This window comes from Erythrolamprus reginae, chromosome Z (genome assembly GCF_031021105.1).
Source record: "Erythrolamprus reginae isolate rEryReg1 chromosome Z, rEryReg1.hap1, whole genome shotgun sequence".
In the NCBI taxonomy this organism is placed as follows: domain Eukaryota; kingdom Metazoa; phylum Chordata; class Lepidosauria; order Squamata; family Dipsadidae; genus Erythrolamprus; species Erythrolamprus reginae.
Window position 1 is genome coordinate 51,694,275 of NC_091963.1, and position 19,372 is coordinate 51,713,646.

At 42.4% G+C, this 19,372-nt stretch overlaps 1 protein-coding gene across 4 annotated transcripts in view; it reads left to right on the forward strand.

Annotated features, from left to right (window-relative positions):
- UBE2E1 (ubiquitin conjugating enzyme E2 E1) overlaps positions 1-19,372 on the forward strand; it is a 78,843-nt gene that overhangs the window by 881 nt on the left and 58,590 nt on the right. For 2 of the 4 annotated variants that reach the window (XM_070727862.1, XM_070727861.1), the window contains exons 2-3: positions 727-815; positions 2,083-2,133. In XM_070727862.1, coding sequence (XP_070583963.1) covers positions 775-815; positions 2,083-2,133 — 92 coding nt within the window. In that variant the 5' untranslated portion in view covers positions 727-774. Of the gene's footprint in view, positions 1-633; positions 816-2,082; positions 2,134-19,372 lie in introns of all 4 variants that reach the window. The other 2 variants (XM_070727860.1, XM_070727859.1) reach the window with 1 other exon arrangement.

Genomic DNA, 19,372 nt, shown 5'->3' on the forward strand with positions numbered 1-19,372 from the left:
TGCTCATCTTGGGGTTTTAAATTTCCCTTCTAATCTCTTAAATTATCACCCTATTATTTTTACTTTGGATCAGCCTTTCTTATTACAGCCCTCTTTCCAAATGAGAATGTCATCTTTCTGCCTAACCTTGTAAATAAAAATTTCCCTGCTTTCTCAGCAACATTTTCTTAAGCTTAATAGTCAGTGAATTACTATTGATAGTGTCTTCTCCACTTGGGAGTGGATATTTGAGAGAGGGGTCTTGGTAAGTCTCACTCAAAAATTGCAGGAGACTTTTAAGGAAATTAAAAAACTAAATATCTCAGCAATTCTGTTTCCCCTTCCTTTCTTCCCTCCCTCTGATTTATGTCACCCTAATTTTCCTTCTTCCCCTCCCTCATTTCTAGAGATTGAATGACCATTAAATGTTATTGAAGCAGAAGTGGGGGTGGGGTTACTTCTTTTTACTCTTAATCCAGTCCCTGCAATGGAAAAAGAAAATGTTTCCCAAGAGTTGGAATCTTGAAACTTGTACCCACAGTCAGTTACATACACACATGCACACACACACGTGCGCGCACACACACACAGAGACATGCAGCTATTAGTAATTCTCAGTTTCCCTCCCTGTTCCTTGTGGTATTTCTTCTCCAGGTTTGGGTGGAGCTATAGTGGGGGGGAGCTATGTCGGATGATGATTCAAGGGCTAGCACCAGCTCTTCTTCATCTTCATCCTCCAACCAACAGACTGAGAAAGAGACAAACACACCTAAGAAGAAAGAAAGTAAAGTCAGCATGAGTAAAAATTCCAAGCTCCTTTCCACCAGCGCAAAAAGGTGAGATTGTCTTTTTATCTATAACCTTTATTTGCTGCCCTTTAAAATGTGATTTTACTCTTTTCAGTATCTCTGTTTCACTCCTCTTTATGAAAGATAATAACTTTTTAAAAATCAAAATTGCCATTCCTTTAAAGGTACATTATTTTCCTGATAACTTTTCTCTTAGCATTTGTCTTTATTACTGATATTAATGTACAGTGAGAAAAGTTGAAAGCTTTTGACTTGAAACTAAGACTGTAAATTCCTGCCTTGCTGCTGACTTACTATATAACTCTGATGAAGACATTTCTTCCTATACAAGTATGTAGATTATAACAATAGTTTTCATGTAAGGAATGTAAAGAGGGTTTTTAAATATTTGGTTGCTGCTTTAAACTAATATAACAAAATGTTTGTTTTTTATGAAAGGAGAATTCTGCTTTTTATTATAATGTGCATTTCAATTAACAAATTATATTTTTCAAATCAATTTGAATTCAATGCATATTTTAAGATTTTCATGTAAAATATGCCCTGCTTCATTAACAAGACTTGCCAATGTCAATTACAACTGCAAATATTTGTATTATACACCTTCATGGTTATGATCCTTATATACACTTGCTCTTTGACTGTAATTTGAAGCAGAGTTGCCTAATAGAACTAGTGCTCTGTATCTTGTTTCAATTATTATTATTATTATTATTATTATTATTATTATTATTATTATTATGTAATCCAGGAAGTGATCACCTTGGCGTCCTTAGCAACCTGCCGGTATACGTGATGTCAAAGCACCGCCCCTGGAATCTCTTCGTGGGAGGGATTCCCCAGCTCCTTCAAAGAAAGGTCTTTTCATGTAAATTTATTTTTATTTTTACGAAAAAGGATGCCGCAGCGGCGTTGCAAGCAAAGGGAGGTCTTAATTTTTACGTGAAAGGACCTCCCTTTGCTTGTAGCGCCGCTGCAGCGTCCTTTTTCGTAAAAATAAAAATTAAAATTTTTTTAAAAATCCATTAAAATAAAAAACGATGGGCGGAGCTTTGGTGCCACGGACCGTTCAGGTTCGGGTTCGTCCGAACTTTGCGTGAAGTTCGTCCGAACTTGCCGAACCTCAACACCGTTGGGTTCGCCCATCACTAATTAGGAAATATCAGGAAATATTGACTGGCTTCTGTTTTGTAAATCTGTGCAATTTTCTTTCAATTCTGTTAATAGGGAAACTAAAAAGCAATTCAACCTAACTCCATAAAATAATGTGAACCTTCATTCTTTATTGTCATAGGATTCAAAAGGAATTGGCTGATATCACCTTAGATCCACCTCCCAACTGCAGGTATGCATTGATACTTCTCTTTTTAACCTGAATTATACATTACATGTGTGGAAATTACAATGCCATCCTATATTTTCTCCCATGTCTTGCTGTTAATATTTAAGTAAGGAATATCTAATGGCATGATATTTCTGACTTTCATCCAATTTGTGCTGGTTGTGGATTAGCAGGGAAAGGCAGAGTGCAAAGGCATCATATCTCATATTATTATTTATCATTAAAAGAATTTAAGGGTCACAGTCCTTAATCACATTGCTATATACAGTATACGATTTTCAAAAATACTATTTTTGGTTCTGAACACTAACACTGAAAATCTTTTTTGAAGAGTTAAATGGTTTTTTATGAACGTTGAAATTCAAGATGTGAGTTTCAGATGTAATTTTGTTATGAAAAATTGCGTATAAAGCACATTTGCATGTAGAGCACATTTCCATTTTGTTACTTTTTTGTATCTTTTACTTTTATAAATATTTTTAATATTGTTGTTATTGAGATTTGGGAATAAATCTATCCCTGTGCACAAATGACAATAGTAATGTGTGTTACAGAACTGCAATTTTAAGGTGGTTGTATACTTTAAGCTGCTGTGTAATCTGTAAATAGCATATCTTGGCTTATGTTGTCTTTTATAAACTAGTTCTGAGCTGTCTTTTAAAAGATTTTAACAGTTTTGAAAAGTGTCTGCTATCCCTTAATTTTTCTATCCCTTTGCATTTAGTTAGGAAGTAATAAAATATTTTGTTTTGAATAGAAAGACAAGTAGATATTGTGACATTCTCACAGTGGCAGAAAAATATTTCTTTGATCTTGATCAATGAGTGGTTGTCATTCTATGGAAATGACACACCATTGTAATTTACTCTGCATCCAATATTGAGCCATTTTCTTTCTCATTCCCACCCACACTTTTTGAATCAAAGTTTGTACCCAAATTATCATGGGACACTTTCAATCTCTATTTAAACAGCTCATGGGATTAGGCCACAATCAATCTAGGAATCATAAAAGTCTTGAATTTATGATTATATAAGTAAATAAAAATATAGATTATTGTGCATTTAAAAAATGTTTTTAACTCAGTCGCCCTGAATCCATCATGAGAGGGGCAACTTGATCTCTGGCGGGCCAGGGACAGGGGTTTATCCTTTGTCCTGGTGCTTCTCGACCTCTCAGCGGCTTTCGGTACCATCGACCATGGTATCCTTTTGCGCCAACTGGAGGGGTTGGGAGTGGGAGGGACTTTTCTACAGTGATTTTCCTCCTACCTCTCCGGTCGGTCGCAGTCGGTGTTAGTGGGGGGTCAGAGGTTGACCTCTAGGTCTCTCCCTTGTGGGGTGCCTCAGAGGTCAGTCCTCTCCCCCCTGCTATTTAATATCTACATGAAACTGCTGGGCAAGATCTTCCAAAGGCTTGGGGTGAGGTATCACCAGTATGCGGATGATACCCAGTTATACATCTCCACCCCATGTCCAGTCAATGAAGCAGTGGATGTGATGTGCCGGTGCCTGAGGCTGTTGGGGTCTGGATGGGTGTCAACAGACTCAAACTCAACCCTGATAAGACGGAGTGGCTGTGGATTTTGCCTCCCAAGGACAATTCCATCTGTCCGTCCATTACCCTGGGGGGGGGAATATTGACCCCCTCAGAGAGGGTCCACAACTTGGGCGACCTCCTCGATCCACAGCTCACATTGGAGAAACATCTTTCAGCTGTGGCGGGGGGGGGGGCATTTGTCCAGGTTTGCCTGGTGCACCAGTTGTGGCCCTATTTGGACCGGGAGTCACTGCTCACAGTCACTCATGCCCTCATCACCTTGAGGCTCAACTACTGTAACACTCTCTATATGGGGTTACCTTTGAAAAGTGTTCGGAAACTTCAGATCGTGCAGAATGCGGGCGCAAGAGCTATCATGGGCTTTCCCAGATATGCCCATGTCTCATCAACACTCCGCGGCTTGCACTGGCTTCCGATCAGTTTCTGGTCACAATTCAAAGTGTTGGTAATGACCTATAAAGCCCTTCATGGCATTGGACCAGAATACATCCGGGTCCGCCTTCTGCCGCACGAATCCCAGCGACCGGTTAGATCCCACAAAGTCGGTCTTTTTCAGGTCCCGTCAACTAAACAATGTCGTCTGGTGGGACCCAGGGGAAAAGCCTTCTCTGTGGCGGCTCCGACCCTCTGGAACCAGCTCCCCCCGGAGATCAGAATTGCCCCCACCCTCCTTGCCTTTCGTAAGCTCCTCAAAACCCACCTCTGTCATCAGGCTTGGGGGAACTGAACTACCCTTTCCCCCCTAGGCCTATACAATTTATGCATGGTATGTTTGTGTGTATGTTTGATTTTAATAAGGGTTTTTAAATTATTTTAAACATTAGATTTGTTACATGCTGTTCATTACTGTTGTTAGCCACCCCGAGTCTACGGAGAGGGGCGGCATACAAATCTAATAAATAAATAAAGTAATAAATAAACTTATAAAAATAGATAGATAGATGATAGATAGATAGATAGATAGATAGATAGATAGATAGATAAATTCATTCATTCACTCATTCATTCATTCAAAGTTCATTGTTCATTTCAAAGAAGATTAGTTGTGATTTATATTCATAATTGTTCAAAATAATAAGAAAACAGTACATTTAGTAGTACGTAATATTGTTTTCTGATAAAGTTCTTGACTTTTGATAAAAACTGATAAATAATGCAAAAATTCTTTTTATATAAATATGTAGAACAATTTTAACCAGGATAAATAAATAAACTAGCTAGCACAGATGTCATATTAAAAGGATTGGCATAAGAAATACAACTGATTTAAGTACCATTTGTAAAAGTAATTTGGATACCATTACCTAATGTATAGGCCAACAATTTTAAAATTATTGTACTTATGTAACGTAGGCACCAAGCTATCAAGGCTATTTCTACTCTCTTTGCATTCACCACACCCACTTACCAATTCTCAAGTTGCTTTCATTATGAGCTGGAGAAGTTTTGGTTTCTATTTAACATATGAGTAGTGGAAGTACAGTTTGGATGTGGGTGTCTGTATAAATTGATATACTAAACTAACAAATACATGCACCGCATAAATACAATTTAAATATTGTAAACTCTAAGCTTCAAGGTAGTTGAAGTCTGGATGGGTGTCAACAGGCTCAAACGCAATCCTAACAAGACGGAGTGGCTGTAGACAGTTTTGCCTCCCAAGGACAATCCCATCTGTCCATTACCCTGGGGGGAAAACTACTGACCCCCTCAGAGAGAGTCCGCAACTTCGGCGTCCTCCTCGATCCACAGCTGACTTTAGAACATCACCTTTCGGCTGTGGTGAGGGCGTTTGCCCAGATTCGCCTGGTGCACCAGTTGCGGCCCTATTTGGACAGGGAGTCTCTGCTCACAGTCACTCATGCCCTTGTCACCTCGAGGTTTGACTACTGCAATGTTCTCTACATGGGGCTACCTGTGAAGAGTGTTTGAAAACTTCAGATCATGCAGAATGCGGCCACGCGAGTAGTCATGGGTCTTCCCAGATATACCTATGTTTCGTCAACACTCTGCGGCCTGCATTGGTTGCCAATTGGTTTCCAGACACAATTCAAAGTGTTGGTGATGACCTATAAAGCCCTACATGGCATCGGACCAGACTACCTACAGGACCGCCTTCTGCTGCATAAATCCCAGTGGCCGATCAGGTCCCACAGAATTGGCCTTCTCCAGGTCCTGTCAAACAGACAATGCTGTCTGGCGGAGCCTAGGGGAAGAGCCTTCTCTGTGGCGGCCCTGGCCCTCTGGAACCAGCTCCCTCTGGAGATTTGGACTGCCCCCACCCTCCCCGCCTTTTGCAAGAGCTTTAAAACCTATCTATGCTGCTAGGCGTGGGGCAACTAGCATATGCCCCCCCTTCAGACCATTAAAAGTTATGTGTGAGTATTACTGTAGTATTGAGTGTTGATTGTGTATTACTGTTTTTAGGATAATGGGTTTTAACTATAGTTTTAATTACTAGATTTGTATTTATATTGTGTTATTGCTGTTGTGAGCTGCCCCGAGTCTCCGGAGAGGGGTGGCATACAAGTCTAATAAATTATTATTATTATTATTATTATTATTATTATTATTATTATTATTATTATTTCTTCAAGGTCCTTGTCCAGTGGTTTTGAAGACTAGAGGCTAGCATTGATAAGGAAGCACAAAATATGGTATATTGTTTGCAGATGGAAAACTATCACTCAATAAGCAGAGATGTCTTGGCATTCTTAATGTTAATGATGACGGGCAACTGCTTTATTTTTCAGATATCCTTCTTTCTTTAAGAAGTCTGCCAGCATGATGTTCTAACTTTTATTTTATTCAATCAGGCCAAGGTTGACCACTATCAATAATAATCTTATATTTTGTGTAGATTGGAATTGAAAAATTAAGATTTGCCAGCTTCATGTGAATATGTGTAATGTAAATTAATTGTTAGGTACAAGCAATTAAGTTCATACGTGTAGAGTTCAAGTGGACTACATTATTATATCCTGCATATTATACAGAAAGACCTTGGACTATATGTCTTCACTTGGGAACAAATAGGTAAGGACCCATGAAATTTATAGGGGAGGGGATTAATGCTAGGTCTCTTGGACTCAAGCCTAATTCCCACTTGAATTCTTCTTCTGGCAGTTTCCTAATACAGTAATACCTCATGATACGAACTTAATTGGTGCAAGGAGGAGGTTTGTAAGATGGAAGGTTCGTAAGATGAAACATTGTTTCCCATAGGAAACAATGTAACGTCAATTAATCTGTGCAACCAAAAAAAAACCCCGCAAAAAAAACGGCGTTCCGCGAACTTCCGCGTTTGGCTTCGGGAGACAGCTGGGAAGCCGCACGGCTGTTTTAAAAGGTGACAGCCGGGCGGCGGGGCTTCCCAGAAGCCTCCCGAATGCCGGTTCGTAACTCCAAAAAAGTTCGTAAGAAGAGGCAAATTTTTTCTGAACCCCGGGTTTGGTTCGGGAGGTTGCTGGGAAGCCCCCCAGCGCGGCTGTCACCTTTTAAAACAGCCGCGCCGCTTCCCAGCTGTCTCCCAAAGCCAAACGCCAAACCCGAACTTCCGCGTTTGGCTTCAGGTGACAGCTGGGAAGCCGCGCGGCTGTTTTAAAAGGTGACAGCCGGGCGGCGGGGCTTCCCAGCAACCTCCCGAACCGAACCCGGGGTTCAGAAAAATGTTGCCTCTTATGAACTTTTTTCGAGTTACGAACCGGCGTTCGGGAGGCTTCTGGGAAGCCCCGCCGCCCGGCTGTCACCTTTTAAAACAGCCGCGCGGCTTCCCAGCTGTCTCTGAACGCCGGTTCGTAACTCGAAAAAAGTTCGTAAGAAGAGGCAACATTTTTCTGAACCCCGGGTACGTATCACGAGTTGTTCGTAAGACGAGGGGTTCGTATCTTGAGGTACCACTATATTAAGGTAGTGATTACTAATATACTAAGTCTTCAGGGTAAATTGAAAAAAATTTAAGTAATTCTCATAAAAATGACCTTTGACTGTAAAACTGCTTTGAATAGAACAGTGATGGCAAACCTTTTTTGGTTTGTGTGCCAAAAGTGGGGGAATCTTTCTAAGAGCCTGGGGAGGGCGAAAACAGCCTCTTCCCACCCCTCTGAGGCCCTCCAGGGGCAGAAAATGACTCATTTGCCAACTTCTGGTGGGACCAGAAGAGCTTTTTTTTGTTGTTGTTCTCCCCAAGCTCCAGTGCCTTTCTAGGAGCCTGGGAAGGACAAAAATGGCCAGCCTACCCCGGAGGTCCATTTTGAACTTGTATATATTATTCATCCCTCAAGTTATATTTAATGCAAGGTAAGCCACCATTTTAGCACAAGTTATGCTTGAAAACACATTGGAAGAATGAATATGGCTAACAGTTTATATATTTTGCTTTACTATAACTTGTTTTATTGAGGTTCTGAATTATTACTTTCAAATTCAGATATTCACAAGGGCTGCATTTGATCAACACATATCTGTTTTCCCTGGATTTCCAACTATTTGTGGAACAGAAATATTGGGAGAAAAACAAAGATAAATATTAGTTCTGAGGACAGAAAATGTAACCAATGGATACAATTAGCTACGTGATGATTGTCTTGTTTTCTAACTCAAATATTTTTTTAAAACATTTCAATAATCACCAGATAGTAGTGTTTTATAGCAGTGGACCTCAACCAGTGGTCCACAGAGAAAATTTTGGTGGTCTGCAGAGAAATCTTTGCATTTCAGTCAAGTTGTCCGCCAAAGTTCCCATGCTGCCCACGCTTCAGTGCTTTGACTCTCAGTAACAGGCTGGGTCCTTTAGGCAATTAGCCTGGCTGCTTGTTAGCAGAAAGAAGCGCCTGGGGTCAACCCTAGGTTTGCTCTCCATTACGGATGCAAGATCAGCCCCCAGCAAACTCTTGTCTCTTGGGAAGCACTTGCTGAAGCAGCACAGGAAACTTTGGCTGGGCTCCTCAAGAGACAAGAGTTTTCAGGGGGCCGACCCACCGTCTGCAATGAACAGCAAAACTAGTGTTGACTCTGACTGCTTCTTTGCTGTAGTGCTTCCTGGACATGGTTTACCACTCCAAGCCCCAAGCAGCAACAGGCAAGGAGTAGTTCCCCCACCCAAGTGCAGAAAAGAAGGGGAGGGGAAGAAAGGAAAGGAAAGGGGAGAGTGGATGGGAGGAAAGGGAAGGGAGGAGAGGAAAGGAAAGAAAGGAAGGGGGAAGGGAGGGAAGGGGAGAGAAGGAAAGGAAAGAAGGAAAAGGGGAAAGGAAGGGAGGAAAGGAAAGGGGGGAAGGGGGAGAGGGTAGTGAAGAGAAGCAAAGGGAAGGCAACGCTACAGCTACATCTCTGGACTATGGGACTGACCTTCCTACCAACATTAGCAAGCCACCTTCAGTCTGCTCGTCTTTATTTTCCTTCACTCAGATTGACTAAGTTTCTTGAGAGAAGGAATACAAAAGAGGTTTCCAGGCTGTGGGTCTGGACCAGGCACTTTCTCTTGGGCCTCCCACCTGGAGGCCTCGCAGAAGCAGACAGATAGGCCTGAAAGGCAGCTGGACCTTCCCCCCAAGTTGTCAGTGGGATTTAAAATTATGAATTTGATGGTCCTTGAGGTCCAAAAGGCTGGAGACCTCGTTCTATAGACTTGACAATTACATGTGTAATATTAAAAATTGGTAATATTAAAAATTGTCTTTTTTCACCTGTTATGTTACTACTTTACCTTTGATATTTGGAAATATGAGTAATACAGTATCAGACTTTTGTTTTCAACCAGAAAGATGGAAGTATGAGATTCTAGCACAATTAATTCCGAAGCTGCATTTTCTCTAAGTGGAAGTTGTAGGTCAGATGTTTTTTACACCAATAGCTTCAAGTTATATACTGAAATCTTGTCCATTTAAAAAAAAATGAAAACGGCTCAGAAAGAGTTTTGCTAAAGAGGTGCTACAGAATAATTAGTACATAGGACTAAAAAGGCCAATTATTTAATCTAGTTCAAATGTTTTGATCAAGAAGTAGGATTTGAACTGTATAAATATTGTTTAATATTATTTAACTATCTCTGTGACTTACTGATTTTTCAAAAATGGGTACATATTGTATACATTTCAGAACTGATAACATATTTACATGTTTTTCAGTACAAAAAACCCTTTACACATATAGCTTTATGCTAGTGTAGTCATGTCTAAACAATACTTTTATATATCTAACTTTGCTATCTAAATGTTTGAAAAATTATGGGAACTGTTAATAAACAATTCTATTGCTATAAATCATATCTAAAAAAAATTACAGTACTAGAAGAAACTTTATTATTTTGGGTCAATGGCTGTCAGCAAAAGGTGACAGTGGTGCAATGGTGAAATGGCTGTCAGCAAAAGGATACTGAGGTTGAGCAGGGTCAGACCTAGATACAGTGGTGCCTCTACTTAAGAACGCCTCTAGTTAAGAACTTTTCTAGACTTAAAAACCATTTTCTACTTAAGAACCCGAGCTTGGAAAAATTTCCCAGGAAATTTGAGAGCAGCACGAAGACCTGGCCTGTTTCCTGCCATTCCCCCTTTAATCTCGGCCATCTGGGCTGCCAGAGGAGCCATTTGGTGGCACTTAAGGAGGCTTTGGCACTCCAGAGTGAACGAAGCATTTTCCTTTCTCTGGGCACTTGGACAGGAAATAAACCTCTGCCAGCACCCAGAAAAAAGAAATGCTCCCTTTGCTCTGGGCAGCCAAGGAGTCACCACAGCAAAGGAAAGGCGCCGGCTACAAAGCGAGTGAGTGAGAGGCAGCACTGGGTGTATGGGAGGCACGTGCTCCTCCTCGCCGCCTCAGAGTCCCTCTTTTTTTTTTAAGCCTTAAAAGTTTTGGATTTTTCTGATTCCCCTCTACTCACCTTATTCCTTCGCTAGCAACTCTCTTCCTCTTCTTCCTCCTCCTCCTCCCACACAAATTCTGAGCTTTTATTTCTTTCATAATTGCACACATTATTTGCTTTTACATTGATTCCTATGGGAAAAATTGTTTCTACTTAAGAACGTTTCTACTTAAGAACTTGGTCACAGAATGAATTAAGTTCTTAAGTAGAGGTACCACGGTAGTAGTATTTGAATGAAAACCCACAGCAAAGGAGTTGGTGTAGGCTGATTAGAAAATAAAAGACAAAATAATTTAGGAAAAGGTGCTAGGAAAGCAACTCATGCTGTTGCCATAACTATATAATGTATTTTTTGGAGTATAAGATGAATCAGAGTATGAGATGCAACTTAGTTTGGGGGGAGGAAAACAAGGGGGGGGAAATCTGCCTCTGCCTCAGAGCAATTTGCCTCAGGGCAAACAGCAAACAGTACAGATGATATACACCAGTGATGGTGAACCTATGGCATGGGTGCCACAGGTGGCGTGCGGAGCCATATCTGCTGGCACGCGAACCGTTGCCCTAGCTCAGCTCCAATGTGCATGTGTGTGCTGACCAGCTGATTTTTGTCCCAGAGCCTCTGTGTTTTTGGCTTCCAGAGAGCCTCTGGGAAGATTGAGAGGATGTTTTTACCCTCCCCTGGCTCCAGGGAAGCCTTTGGAGCCTGGGGAGGGTGAAACACGAGCCTACTGGGCCCAGCAGAAGTTGGAAAACAGACCATTTCCAGCCTCCATGGGGCTGGAGAAGCTGTTTTTGTCCCACCCCACCCCAGGCATTGAATTAGCAATAGCACATGCCCAAACTCTTTCGGCACCCAAGGAAAAAAAGGTTCGCCATCACTGATATACACTGTTTGCTGTATATTTCTGTGCATGTGTACTGACCCCTAGAAATAGCAAAGAATTGGAGAAATGTACATTATGGCAGTATATTAATGCCAGAAAGTTTTCTTAAATGTAGTCACACTAACTCCTCCCAATTATTTAAATAGATCTATTCCAAACAAGATTCTGCTACAATAAAAGTGAAAAGGCATTTTACAGAGAAGTTCTAGAAGTAAAAAAAACATTCTCATTGATACTAGTATAATTCTTGGTGGGAAAAAAAGATCCAAAGGTCCAGGCTGTTAAAAACAGAAACATAATTATTAGCTCATTTTTAGAAATCTGTACATGATGCTTATCTATGCTCTAAATATGACTTAAGATCTATTTTCTGATCGGAAAACTGCTATACATAAAATATATTGTATTCCAAGTACAGTGTTCCCTCGATTTTTGCGGGGGATGCGTTCCGAGACCGCCTGTGAAAGTCAAATTTCCACAAAGTAGAGATGCGGAAGTAAATACACCATTTTTGGCTATGAACAGTATCACAAGCCATCCCTTAACACTTTAAACCCCTAACTTACCATTTCCCATATCCTTAACAACAATTTACTCACCATTATTACTGGTACTAACCATTGAATAAGACAATTAGTGATTCTGATATTTATAAACATAATTATTTATTAAAAGTAATTAATTTTTTTGTTATTTATTTGCAAAAATTATTAGTTTGGTGATGATGTATGACATCATCAGGCGGGGAAAACCATGGTATAGAAAAAAACCTGTGAAGTATTTTTTAATTAATATTTTTTGAAAAACCGTGGTATAGGCTATTTGCGAAGTTCAAACCTGTGGAAATTGAGGGAACACTGTAATCCTAAATTAATGCATTTCAATATAGGGGAAAAGACAATTTAATTTAATTGTAACAGTGATTATAAATGGATCAATTCAAAAGAACACTAAAATTGATATAGCCATAAGCATAATCTTAAAATGTATACAATTAATCATTTATTGAATTGTCTGTGATTTGTTTAATTAACAAATCCATGAGAACTGCTTATTTCTTGTCTTTTCTAAAATCCAAATATAAAACAAATGCTTTAATTTATTCCATATACAGAATAAATATTTAGAACTCCCATAATTTATTTCTTTTCTTTCATGTTATTCAAATCATAGACTTTTACCGGTAATAATATTTTACAAATCTTGGTAAGTGATAAACTACAGAGATGGGAATAGGTTTTTACTTTCACAGTGAGGTAGAAAATCAAGTTTAGAACCGAAATTTCCTATACTGTCTAGAAAATTGCCATAAATACATTAAACCCATGATGATGAACCTGTGGCACGCATGTGACAAGTGGTACACAGAGCCATATTGCTGGACATACAATCTCAGGTCCAGCGTGCACGCGCATGCCAGCCAGCTGATTTTCATGGATTGTGGGCCCACTGGGAGTCAGGAACAACCTGTTTCCAGCCTCTGGAGGGGGTGGGGAAGGCACATTTTTTGCTCTCCCCAGGCTCCAGAGCCTTTTTAGAGCCCGGGGAGGACGAAAATGTCCTTCCTCATTCCCCCCAGAAACAGGCTATTTCTGGCCACCAGAGGGCATTTTCACCCTCCCCAGGCTCCTAGAAACACTCTGAAGCCTGGAGAGAGTGAAAAAAGGGCATGCTATCATGTGCAGGAGGATCACACATGCATGCATGGGGGGCACATGGAATTATGGCTGTGGGCAAACATGCGTGTGACACCCCCCCCCGCATGAGCACCCTTTTGGCACGCAGACCAAAAAAGGTTCACCACCATTGCCCTAAACTATGTTTTGCGTTTTATATGTGTGTGTGTATGTGTGTGTCACATGTTTTTGCTGAATATTTAAAATTAAGGGAGACTAGGATAGTACTATTTTGGCCTTGTTCTGGCTCATCAGCTAGCCATACTCTTACTTGGATTTGATATGTATATACAGTGATACCTCGTCTTACGAACTTAATTGGTTCTGGGAGGAGGTTCGTAAGGCGAAAAGTTCGTAAGAAACAATGTAAAAGGGATTAATGCGTGCAAGGAAAGAAAATGGCAAAAACGGTGCTCCGCTGGGCGCTGCCACCTGGCTGTCACCTTTTGAAACAGCCGGGGGGCTTCTCGGCATTCTCCTGAACCCGAACCCAAAATGTTTGGCAAAAGTTCGGGTTCGGGAGGCCGCCGAGAAGCGCCGCCGCCCAGCTGTCACCTTTTGAAACAGCCGGAGGGCTTTTCAGTGTTCTCCCGAACCCGAACCCAGAAGTTCAGCAAAAGTTCGGGTTCAGCGTTCGGGTTCGGGAGGCCACCGAGAAGTGCTGCCACCTGGCTGTCAGTTTTGCAGAAGAGTCGTGGAGCTGTCGGTCGGTTGGGAGGCTGAAATGGAGGTGGGGAATCCCAATAGGGAATTCCATGGGTGAAGCTTTGACGTCACGAAGACGTCCTTCCTGGAATCCATGTTTCGGCCGGCCCGGAAGGGCTTTGCTGAACTTCCAAATTCGGGTTCGGGAGAACGCCGAGAAGCCCCCGGCTGTTTCAAAAGGTGACAGCTGGGTGGTGGCACTTCTCGGCGGAACCCGAATGCCGAACCCAAACGTTTGCTGAAGTTTGGCGTTCACGGCGGTAGGTTCATAAGGTGAAAAAAGTTCGTAAGAAGAGGCACAAAAATCCCAAACCCCGGGTTCGCATCTCGAAAAGTTCGTGAGACGAGGGGTTCGTATCACAAGGTACTACTGTATATGTATATGTATATACATGTATATATATATGTGTGTGTGTATGTATATGTGTGTGTGTGTGTATTATGGAGTGGATTGTATTTATATTCAGCCTTTTATTTCTTTTTAAGTGGTTTTTGTATAACAACTATTTGCCTGAAACTTTACTCAGTTTCTTAGACCCTGGCTTTACTTGAGCTTTTCACTGATTCAAAGGGTTTTTTTGTTTCTGTGTTATAAATGCTCTTGTTATTCAGATATATTAGTTTGTGATAATCTAAGATAATCATTGATCTTGAGAAGTAAACAATTTTATTTTAGATCTGAAAATCCTTCTTATGAAACACTATGCATACTCACTCCTGTTTAGATATTTATGTCTCTCTTTTTTGTACTTTCAGTTTGTGGTTACTGCTTCTGCTTTCAGAGAACTTTTTAATTGTTTTCTAGTTTTATTATTATTAAATTGCTTACCTGTCAATTGGTTCTATATAAAGATTCATGTATCTACATCAAATTCTGCTTCTGAGTGAATCATCTATTTTTAAGCCATCTATTTGGGCAATTTATATTTTTGCCACTATTCATTGCTTCACATATGTGATATTGCTGTAAAACAAGTGAGAATTTAGTCAGGACATGGGATAATGGGCCCTAGTGACAAGAAGAGTATTGTGTGTTTTTTTAAAAGTATAAACATGTTTATAAATACCATATTTTTGGACTATAAGACGCTCCTTTTTTGCCCCCCAGAAGAGAGTAGAAATGTTGGTGTGTCTTATACACCGAATACAGTAATTTTTTACGTCCAGGAACCTCACCCCTGCATCCCATTTTTGCAAAAAAATTGGGATATGCAGAGGGTTTGAGAAGTCTGCAGAGTGCTCCTAAGAGGTGGAGGAAGCCAAAAAATGGGCCATTTTTAAAAAAAGGCATTTTTACTTTCCCCCACCCCCTAGGAGTTCTCTGCAGGCTTCCCAAACAATCTACATGCCCTGTTTTGCAAAAAACAAGGGGCAAAAAATGGTATTTCATTAAATAATATATTACCATATATTAATAAATTTGGTTCAGAATTTTTTTTTTCATTTTCCTCCTCTAAAATCTAGGTGCATCTTATACTGCGAAAAATACGGTACATGAAATAAATACAAATTAATGGGGACATTAGGACTGTGATGGTAGTCATGATAGTGCACCCCTTACAGACCTCTTGGGAATTGAGTGAGGTCAACAGTAGACGTTCTAAGGTTAAAGTTATGGGGGTTTGGGTAAAAAACCACAGTCAAATAGTGGATTCCAGGCATTGACCTTTCAGTTGCTAAAGTTGTATTTTCTGCAATTGAATTTGGAGCAGTTTACCTTAAGTTTGTATCTATTGTATGATCGTATATTGTTATGGTTGAAGCTGAAATAATCATTGACAGTAGGACTCTTCTCGTGAAATATCTCTGGACTTGCTCAATTGTATTAATGTCCAAAATGTAGTGTGAGTTTCAGACAGATGAGCTGCATTCAGTGATGGCAAACCTATGGCATGCATGCTGGAGTGGCATGCAGAGCCATTTCTCCCATGCTGAGCCCTTACCCATTGGTCTTCCAGGTTCTGGTGTGTTGTCCAGCTGGTTTCCATGTGCACTGGGATGCCAGAAACCAAAAGAGCAGCTGCCTATTGCGCATGCCCACTCCAGGAAGATGATCTTCCTGTTTCCAGAGTGCATATGTGCATGGGCCAACTGGTCTAGCTTGGGGATCCCGACGGTCACTTCCTTAGGGAGCAGAGCAAGGTAAGTGGGGGTTTCCTTCCATCCCTGATCAAGAGGGCTTCTTCCGTGGCCCCCGGAAGTCCAGAGCACATGTGGACAGTAGCCGGTATGGCAGGGTAGGGGTAGGAGGCTGCCTGCACAGATATCCACATGGCCAGGGCTCCTCCCCATTGGGAGCCGCTGTTCTCTAGCCGGCAGCAGCACTCTGAAGCCCATTACCTTGAGCGGAGCATCTTGGTTTGCTCCACTGGCCATGTGGATCTCCAGGGCTATGGTCATCATTGCTTTCCTATGGCAATCGTTTCCCTTGCTTCCCTTTTTCTCCTTTCCAGACCAGCTCCAAGCAAGTAGCGCACAAACTTCAGCAGTGCTTGCGTTACCACCTGCACTGCTTGCTTGGACTTAATCTAGAAAAGAAAAAAAGCAGTTGAATTAGGCAGGACTACCCCCAGTCAGATATCTCCAATGGGGTTTCCCTACAGTAGCCTCCCCGTTGAACTGTGCTATCCCACAGTGATCCCCAACCAAACAGAGCTTGCCCTTCTGAGCACCCGCTTTTTTCTGCAGTGAATGAGTGTGAAAAGCACTTCTCACTTCTCGACCTGCATGTTGTTACTGGCTCTGTACCCCCACAATACCAATAAGACGCCGCTACTTGAGGCCACTCTGCCACATGAGTGGGGCGGCAGGCCTGACTGGCTGGTTGGCTGGACACAACCAATGATGTCGTTGCAATGCTGCACTTCCCAGGATTCACCCAAGTAGCTATCAGCTTGTGGCTGGGATTTTGGAAGAGAATCCTCCAGTTATAGCAGGTGGATGAGAAGCGGGAAGCGCTTTTGCACATGCTCCCCTCAGCTTGTTCGTTATGGGAAACAGAAGGCATTTGGAAGAGCTCAGGGGGCAGGCTCCATTTCAGTGGGCTATCACTGTCAGGTCACATAATTCAGTGGAGAGGTTATTATAGGGAGACCTAATTCAGCTACGTTTTTTCTTTTCCAGACCTGCAGTGAACGAGCACAAGGAACAAAAAGTGCTTTCCACTTCTCCTCTACCTGCATGCTGTAACTGGAGGATTCTCCTCCAAAATTCCTGCCACAAGCTGGCAACCTCAGGGGAGCAGCAGGAATAAAGCTGCTTGGTTTTGGTGGCTGGCAAGGGGAGTGGGAGGGGATTTGCCTCTAGAATCCTGGCTGCAACTGGGTAGGCGAGAATTGCTGCCCCAGGGAAGCAGCAGGGACAAAGCTGCTGGGTTTTGGTAGCAGGCAAGGGAAAGGGATGGCCTCCCACTTGTCTCTGGGATTCTGGAGGGTAACACCTCTTCTCCCCCCCTCCCCCCCGCATCAAAAGCAAGCAACTCTTGATGGGACTTGTCCCATCCAGTTGCCTCCAAATAAGTCTCCCTACGATAGCCTCCACACTGAACTATATGATCACACAGTGATCAACCACCGAAAAAGAGCTTGCCCAAGAAAGCTCTTGGAACACTCTCTTTTTCCCACAGCAAACAACTGGGGGGGGGGGCACGAAAAGTACTTCCTATGTCTCCTCTACTTACATGCTGAAGGATTAACTGAAGGATGAAGTAACTGAAGGATTCTCCTGGCAACTGCAAGGGAGAAACGGGCAGAGCTGCTTGGTTTTGGTGGCTGGCAATGGAGAGGGAACATGGGGCTCATGCAGGCATTCGTGGAGGGATCATTAGGAGGATCATGCATGCATGCGCATGGGGTGGTGCACATGGGGTGCATTGCATTATAATTGTGGGTACACATGCATACTACTTCCCATGCTTCCCATGATGGCAAAAAAGGTTCGCCATCACTGCACTAGTTAGTAGTACAATATTACCAGAGAAGAAGCTACACAAGATTAGGTTAACAACTCTTAATGCTTTTTGGTCAGTTTTTACAGTGGGCTCTGGCACTTAGATCATTAGAGATGAGTACTCCAAAGTCTCTGATAGAGTGACAGTCATCTACAAGGTCATATTCACCCAACTTGTATTTTGCGTTCTGATTCCCCCCCCCCTATGTATAAGACAGAACATTTGTTGGTTGAGATTGGCAATTGTTTGACCAATCTGACACATAGTCAAGGTCTTTCTGAAGGTTAGCAGTATTGTTGGTGATGTTGAAGTTTTACATAATTAGCGAAGAGAACTCAGTTGCTTATAATATGATCGCAAGTCATTTATGACTTTATGTAAAGAATAAAGATTGTGGTTGTAAGATGCTGCCTAGGGGGAAATATAATATTTTCTGAATATAAATATGCTTTATTTTTACAAGCCTGCATGTGTGTGTGTGTATTTGATTAATGGGTGGCCCACAGCCAGGCAGAACAGAATAAACTCTCACCCATCAAACATACACCAGCCTGGTTTCATGGTTTGCTGTTGTTTTTCTGGGTTTTTTTGTGTTTTTTTTTTGCTACTGCTGCCGCTGGCATGGAGGAAATTCAGGCCCTGTTTGCTGGGTTCCATCAATACCATTTCAAAGGAGCCCGGTACCAGGTGGAGGTCCAGATGGATCACCGGAACCTGGAGTTTCTGCAAACAGCCCGAAAGTTGAACCAGTGGCAAATCCGCTGGTCATTTTTCTTTGCACGGTTCAACTTTTGGATAGGATACACGCCGAGCTACAAAAATCCTTGAGCGGATGCCCTGTCCCGGAAACCGGAGTTCCCCCACCCCAAGGAATGCTCCCTTTGCAGACCATTCTGCCTGCAGAGACCATGACCGCCATGCATGACCCCGTAGACTTGCATCGGCGGATTCAGGAGGCGCAGCAGCGGGACGGTTTTGTGGCCCAGTAGATGCAAGAGATCAGCCCCGACTCTCCCTAGACACTCTTGGGTGGTCTGCTCTGGTATCGTGCAAAACTGTACGTCCTGGTGGGCCCGCTCCATGGCCTGGTCATGTCCCAATGCCATGACAGTCCCGCCGCAGATCACTTTGGGCTGTTCAAGACCTTTGAGCTGGTCTCGCAGGCATTTTGCGAACCTTGGCTTCGTGATGATGTGCAATCATACGTGAACACCTGCATGCATTGCCGACAGCCCAAGTCTGCTACAGGAGCCCTGCCGAGGTTGCTGCAACCTTTGCCAACACCTGAGAGGCCCTGGAGGGCTGTTTCAATGGACTTTGTGACCCACCTGCTCTTGTCCTTGCCTGCCTCCATGAAGTTCCATCGTTCCCTTTTGGTTCCCATCAGTCCCAACTGCCCGCTTCCCCCTGTTCTTCCAGCTCTGCCTGCACCTTGTGTTCGGGACCATTTGCCCAATGCCCCAATCCACTCCATCCAGGATTTGCGATGGGTGGATGATTGCTTTCAGTACTTGGTGCAGTGGACCACAGGGGGGGGGGGGGGTCTGGATAACTGTATTTGGGTGGATGCTCCTGCTCTCATCTGTGCTTCCCATCTCCAGTTCCCGGA